Source organism: Ailuropoda melanoleuca, chromosome 12 (assembly GCF_002007445.2).
Source record: "Ailuropoda melanoleuca isolate Jingjing chromosome 12, ASM200744v2, whole genome shotgun sequence".
Lineage (NCBI taxonomy): Eukaryota > Metazoa > Chordata > Mammalia > Carnivora > Ursidae > Ailuropoda > Ailuropoda melanoleuca.
This window is the reverse complement of record NC_048229.1, coordinates 47029139-47036707: the sequence shown is the minus strand read 5'-3', so window position 1 is coordinate 47036707 and position 7569 is coordinate 47029139. Positions and strand designations below refer to the sequence as shown.

General features: G+C 38.7%; 1 protein-coding gene across 1 annotated transcript in view; it reads right to left on the bottom strand.

Annotated features, from left to right (window-relative positions):
* Positions 1 to 2742: 2742 nt before the first annotated feature.
* PHKB (phosphorylase kinase regulatory subunit beta) overlaps positions 2743 to 7569 on the bottom strand; it is a 219923-nt gene continuing 215096 nt past the window's right edge. Inside the window, exons 27-29 of the mRNA XM_034639023.1 lie at positions 6566 to 6709; positions 4314 to 4454; positions 2743 to 3638 (exon numbers count right to left, since the gene is read on the bottom strand). Of these exons, the coding sequence (XP_034494914.1) occupies positions 3501 to 3638; positions 4314 to 4454; positions 6566 to 6709 (423 nt within the window). The 3' untranslated portion in view covers positions 2743 to 3500. The remainder of the gene's footprint in view (positions 3639 to 4313; positions 4455 to 6565; positions 6710 to 7569) is intronic.

The following is a 7569-nucleotide window of genomic DNA, read 5'->3' as shown; positions in this document are numbered from 1 at the left end:
ACTTTGTGGGTACCCAGAAACAGCGTGGGTGGTCTTCTGAACCTCTTCCCAATCTGAACTCTTTCGTTCTCTCCTAGGTGTTTCCAGCTGAGTCCCTCCTTCTCAGGCAATAATACATGCCAACGTTTACCCTGTTTGGAGGAACAGTCTCATACTGTAAGCCACTGTCCTGGGAAACAGGATGCCCTTGATTAGGCAGAATGAATTCAGGCCTCACAGCATTAAAACAAAACTTCAGAAAAAAAAGGTAGTCACCAAATCCAATCACCACTGCCCATAAGCCCCCTCTCGGGCAACAGGACACAAGTCTGCAGTACCTGTTATCAGACTATTGTTGTAGATCATTGGTTCTAGGGGATTGTGGTCACCCTTGCTCCTCGTCTACCTCCCTCCCAGATGAAAAATCAAACGGCCACTCCCAATAGTGATTTCCTCCCTTGGGGAGCACGACTGTGGCAGTGCCCAGTTAAGGTGCCCAGTGAAGAGGGCAACAGGGGGCTGAAATCCATTTTATACTTGGCTCTCTAAGCCACATGTCCTGGTATGGGGTTGTATCTGTTCAGCGAAAGGACCTTTTTCTTGGCACAAAGGTGCCTAACCCTGTGCCCACGGGGCTGAGTGTGCCCAGAAAGGGTGCCTTTTTCTAACTCACACAGATGTCATGTGGGCTGGCAGCAGCCCTGCTGAAGAATAATGCCGACGGTGGTATATGTGGTGGGGGAAGGACTCCTATCCTGGAAGGACACTGTCTGTCTTTTTCCCCTAGACGCTGACTCAACACTCATCTGATTCCCTCAAAATGCATTAGGCTTTTCATAATTTATCTACTGACCTTGTCCTCACCCTGTATAGCTTCCGGGAGGCCAGAGTGTAGGAGCCAAATACAAATCCCAGTAAGTCTTTTGTCTTCCTGCTGCTTTATGGAGTTTACGGTAGGAAGCTGTACTGCTGCTTCTGTCTGAATGCTGCTGGTTTTGTTTTGCTGATCCTTCCTCCCTCATTTTTCATTCATGTTTCTAGTTTCTGAAACAGAGTAGTTTTGTGATCTGGCTGCATACTACCATGCTACTTCCAGCCGCTCCTTGATTTAAACGTGGTCTCTCTGTGCTGCTATAAGTGTGCGGTCATACCGTATTGACTTCTCTGCTTAATATGCATGCTCATGACGGGCTACAACCACGTCGGAACCTACTCTTTAGAGTTCTGGCGAAAAGCTAAATTTATTCAGGTGTCCTATAAATGTTATTTGGTGTCCATAAGGCACCGCAAGTTTATCACATATTGAAGATGACATCAAGAGGATCCCACACTCTGATTTTTTTAAATTGAAATATGACTGTTTCAGACTTAAATAAAAATGGAAGGAAATCTGGAAAACACCATGTTTCTTAAAATGATAGCTCTGGAAATGTAGTTGAATTTGATATTCAGTCAGGAGTTTCCAACAGACGTTGCTTGTACAATAAACTTACACAGTGAATCTGCCATTGTGATAGAAGAAGCTTTAAATCAGATTTAAATCTTGTCATGCCTGGATGAATGTGCTAATATTTTCAGTCAGTCTCTAGGACAGCTGTTAAAACATTTTGGCTCCGTAGGCCAAATGGGACTTCTAAAATTCATATGAGCTCTGTGTTCTAATTCTTACTATGTTTTGCTTTTCTAGTCAGAAAACAGACATTGGCTTCTGTGCAGGTGTACATCAAGGTTTACTGATCCCAGCGTATCTTTCAGTACAACAAATTTTGAATTTCATCAAAACACAAAGTTGGTACATATGCCACAGATCCTGAATGCCTTCAGCAGCATGGGAAAACCAGAATCCTGCACATGCAGCCTTTAAGTAGGAAACGAAAACTCATTCGGCAAATATTTATTTGCATTTGATGTGTGATTTCCATAAAGACAGTGACAGGTTTCTGGCAACTTTGCTTAGCTTATCAGACTTTTTAAAAATTCTTAAAAATACAACACAGTTTACTTTCCTCTAGATTTCAGCAAATATTAAATATTCCAAGGGTTTTTCTCTTTATTTCCAGTTTCTCCAGCTATGAAGCATCAGTCTCCAATTCTCCACAGGCTTCAAGTTTAAGCTTTTTTTATGCTTCTTTTAGAAACTAGGTTCATTACTATGTTTTCAAAAGCTTAATTTATCAAGTAATTCTCTTCTTTGTCCTATCCCTCTCCTTAAGATGTCCTGTAAGGTCAGATTTTACCTCATTCTTCTCAATTTTGCCAAACAGTGCATAGATGATTTCTTACACAAGATCCAGGCAGGACACCTCAAAGTTACAAGAAATGTGCCTGACTCTGCAGATTTTTCCATGTGCTCACACATCCATTTATTTGATGTCAATTTGACTTGTAGCTGAAGCCACTTGTCCTATGTTTCTTAGCTCCTTTCAAAACTCTACAAATGGGCTGCACCCTTTCCATAGCAAGTTTGACTTCTCAAGTAATACTCCACACTAAGACTAGTCAGAAAAATGACTCTGTTTTTGGTCCATGGCTCAAACTAATGGGCTGTACCGTAACATTCAGTCAGGATTCATAAAACTTTAATGTTTAATCTATTTTCTATTTTTATTAAAGTTTGCTTAAGTAAATTTGGTAGCAAAATATGTGTAATGGTAGATACCATAGGTTCTCTTCCACTCTGTCTCCAGATCAGTTAAGCTGAAAATATTCAGGAGTAATAGACTTAATATTGTGGACAGGAGAATAAAAAATGTGTCCAGAATATTCATTAATTCAGAAATAAAATTTAATGATTTTCAACTTTGTTTTTACTAGTACAAACTAGGTTAACAGTCCATACTTCTGAACAATCTTACACACGCCATGTTTTTAATAAGCTCAAAGAAAATGTCTGATCAGTTGTAGATGACACTGTGTTTTAGCCCAACCCCTAAAGTCAGCACAAGTACAAAACCACAGTCATGTTTACAAGGTAAAAATTGTACAACAGCTCTGTATACTAAAATATTATCAACAATGCAGTTTCTGATAATCAAAACATTAGCTGGCAGATTTGCTTTTATGATTTTAATATTTTTTTCTAGTATGACAATGCCACTAAGTTAAGTTCACCCTTCTTTTACTATCTTTTCATTTTCTGTATGCATTTCTAGCTGGCAAATTCATTTTAATGGCTGAAAGTTGGTAATTTAGTCCAAAGAGCAAAGATTCATTTCGATGAGTTATCTGATCATAAAACATGCAGTGGCGAACTTTCAATTCGTTAACTATTTCTATCATTCAGTAAAAATTATTATTGTAGTTGGCATAATAATCATGAGAACTTTTTTCCACTTAGTTAAAGCATTTCTTACCATTAGATTGACTATGGTGTCCTAGAGGTCTGGTAACTGCCAAGGTATGGCAACCGCCTCACCAACAAACCAGTCCATACATTAATGGCAGCCTGAACTAAGCTTCAACACAAAACTTAACACACTTCTAGAAAACGTGTCTCAACAGAGCCTCTTACACCTTCCTCACTAGCTAACCAGACATGGGTCATCATTGCTTGGTTTGACTTCTCCTTCCAGCAGCAAATTCATCACAACCTTTGTCAAATAGCTGCATGTTCCTCTTTTTCCCAGTGGGGGAGTGTTGTAAAAGGAAGTCATGTCATCCTACAAAGGAAAACAGTAGGCAAGTCATTTGATTTTTGTTTGTAGAGTTGACAGGTAAAATCACTGTCAGCCTAGGGGGAAAAATTAATTCACAGAAAGATTTCCTTGTGGAAAATAGAACCTTCTTGTGGTTTTCTTTCATTTTCCTAAGGCATCTTCTCAGCATATAAAACAAAGACACATTTTTAGTATTCTCCTCTTTGCTGATAATTTTTATTTACTTAGGGAACCTTTTTACAGATGAGCATAAAATATTAAACAGAGAGCCTGGAAGGGACTATATTAGGTAGTACACACAGCACGAATGTAGCCTGTTACGCATTCCCATCCTCCCCAAAATTTAATTTTACAGCCTTCTGGAATCTATGGCTCCTCTCTGGTAAAACACATTTTAACTGCTAACTATATAAAGGAAATTTATGTTTTCCCAGTTTTCTTGTTAGTCAGAGCTTCACAGCTGAACTGACTAGTAATTAAAAAGTACCACTAATTTCTCGAATAAGTCATACTTCTCCCTGCCCCTCAAGTACTCCATTTTGCACTCTATAAATCTGTTTTGTAAGTTAAATGATAAGAGATTAGGGATATTTTGAAGAGTTGAGACAATGAANTTAGGGATATTTTGAAGAGTTGAGACAATGAAAAATTCTACAAAAAGCTCTTTTCTCTACTTACTTGTTTTTCAGCTTCCTTTAGTCGACTCTCATCTTTTTGAAATTCATGAAATGCTTCTTTCACCAGTTTGTCTAGATCTACTTTGTCTTGAAATTCTAGCTCAGGATTTCTTTCCAGTACAATGGATACAACCATTAGTAACTAGAAGAGACAGATGTTGAAAGCCAATTATATGAACCATAAAAGCAACACAGTCTGGACATGTTTTCATTCTTTACTCAGATTGATGGATGACCTTCGAATTCCACAGTGTGTTGTGTACAATGATTGACTAGGATCATTGTGAATGGAATCTTTCTAATCTTGCAAATTAGTAGCGTAAGTTCTGTTTGGAAACCGCACATTTTTTTCATTGTGTCTATCTTTGTAGCTGTACAGAAATGTTTTTAGGTCACTTAAATGAAATAAGAAGAATGATTTTCCCAACCCTGTCTACAGTACCTACTGCTCTCTTGGCCCAAAGTGTCTGAACTTTCTGGCTTTTGGGCATTAGTCCTTGTTGGCAAGACACCAAAACCGGTGTCCAGGGGAGCAGAGGCTGCCCGAGAAGAGGTGGTAAGCAACAAAGCCAAAGAAGGCAGGTGAGTTCAGTGGAGACTCTGGATCTAGGCTCATGATCCAATGACTTGGAGCCCAGGACCCCAAAATGAGTATAATTCTGTGACATCATAGTGTTTCTCAGGGGATGGTTATGTTTTAAAAATACACCTAACTCTGACCACTTTATGGTCTGAGTACTACTTGGTCTGCATATCTTAGTTTAATGCATCNTCCCAAAATGAGTATAATTCTGTGACATCATAGTGTTTCTCAGGGGATGGTTATGTTTTAAAAAATACACCTAACTCTGACCACTTTATGGTCTGAGTACTACTTGGTCTGCATATCTTAGTTTAATGCATCATCCTATTGTTTGGCTATCTCACATATTCACCCTAAGTAGTAACCTCCACTTTAGACGACCAACTGTGAGACACAAAGATTGTGTCTGAGTATACAATGCTTGGTAAAGACTTTCCAATGTGATTATGGCTCCTTCTTTGTACGTGGAACAGGAAAAAAGACTTCATCATTCCCAGTTTGGGAATTTTCCTACTGTACTTTCTCCAAATGCTTCCAAAACAGAACCTGAAAGATCCAAAGGAAACACTTCCAGAAAAAATCCAGGTGTCACCATGTGGGAGATCTTCGAGAGGGATTTAGCCAGGAGAATATGAAGTTCTGCTCTAGTTCTAAAGAAAAATTTCTTCTGCAAATGATCTTCATTTATCAACAAGAAGGACCTCCATGTCCATGGTAGGTCCCAGATGCTGGGCATTAGACAGTGAATGGCTAACATCACAAGAAAGGCGTTCACCCTTCCGATAACCCCATCCCTTCCTGACCCCAGGCTGCCTCATCCCCACATGTTATGAAACTGATTGGCTGATACTATCTCTAAATTCTGGCACATCTGAGGTAAGACTGACTCTCACTCAACTCTGACTGGATTTCGGGTGCCAGATCCAGCACTTACTGAGAGCCTCTGCCTCACTCAGACAAATTACCCACCCACAAGACACACAGTCTGATGGAGACATTCCCAGAGAAAGAGACAAAGTGAAGATGTGCTGTATGTTAAATCCATTCATTATGGGAATTCTCTCCATATTTGGTATCATGTTTTAAAATGGCAAAAGAGCACGTGTATACACCATGCACGGGTGTGTATTTTAGCATTTAACTTTATATAAAATGATATAGCACAAAATTACATGTCTTCTCTGTTCACAGAGAGATGTTTGGAAAGATGTCCCTCAAAATATCGACACTGATGATCTATTGCTAGTGGGTGCAGAGAAATTTTTTTGCTTTCTTTTCTATAATTTTCTGAACTATTAAAACTTTCTATAATAGTCGTGCACTATTTCTGTAAACAAACAAAAAAAAAAATAAAACCCTGAAATTAAAGCAAATAGGAAAAGGCCACTACCTCTGTTTTTAGTGGTGTTAATGCACTTGCTGTTGAGGGGTGAGTGTGTGACTGAAAAAGCTGGGCAGTCTTTCCACACTGAAGGGTTTAAGATGTTTGAATTGCTCATGTACCTTGACTTGGGTCAAGGATGGCTATATTGTCTAAGAGGCAACTAGAGGAGATCCGGGTTAGGTAAGGAGTGGAATTCCTGGTCTCTCTTGAGCAGTTTCCTTTATGTTAGTTTTCAGGGAGCAGATAGAAAGCACTTCTCCAGCAATCTGCATTTCTAAATACAAACCTCCACAACAATCTGTCTGTACTTTGGCTGGTCGATATTTCCCAGAATGTCTTCAACAAGGAGAGAGAAATTCATCTCATACATGGTCATATCTGACAGGGTTGGTTGCTGAAAAAAATAACTCAATATTAACATGCTGCATGGTTATGCTATGGTTCCCACTTAATAGAGGAATTTCATTTTCTAATCAATAACCTTTTTCAGGTTCTATAAAACCTTAGGGAGCACTTTCTGCTATATGACTGGATTTTATATATGTCAAACTACTGAAGCCAACCAGCTGACTATTGTGATAAATTAAACCTCCTGTTTTTAGTAGTTATCTTCACTATACAAATGTTAAGGGAAAGGGACTAGATTGGAAATCCACTTCAACACACAAAAGGAACAGCGAAAAATTGAGACAACAAATAGAGAACATACTGCTTTCAGAATTAACACAAGAAGTTATGCTTGCTGTCAGATGTTAGCATGTAAGTCACTTGATATTGAATTTACATCATTTCTGTGGCAGGTCCTTTCTGAGCTGGCAGCATAAAAATGTATACAAATAAGCAAAAACAACATTGCATGTAGAAATGGCAAGAAAATACAGAAAAAGAAGCAAAACTGAAAGAACTTACTCTACCCTTTCTATTTCATTTAAAATAAGAATATTGTATAGTCTTCCATTCACTTTTCACAAACCAAATGAAAGCAGCAAATAAACTCAAATCCAAATGTAAACCCAAATCTGGGCATGGTGGCTAACCCTCAAAGGATTGAAGAGAAGACTCTAAATGTTAGGTCTGTATGGTGGAAAGCAGATGGAGTCACCAGACTTATTACCAGAGATGCAGAGATGATGAGTCATGTTTATTTGCTTCCACCTCAATGATGATTTACAGTGAATTTAATCGCAGCCTCAAAACAATGTGTATCTACTTACTATTCCAAAGGGGATCCCGCAGGAATGTCCCCTTGAAATCAAATGACAGCATACGTGTTCAACCCGGTATAATAAT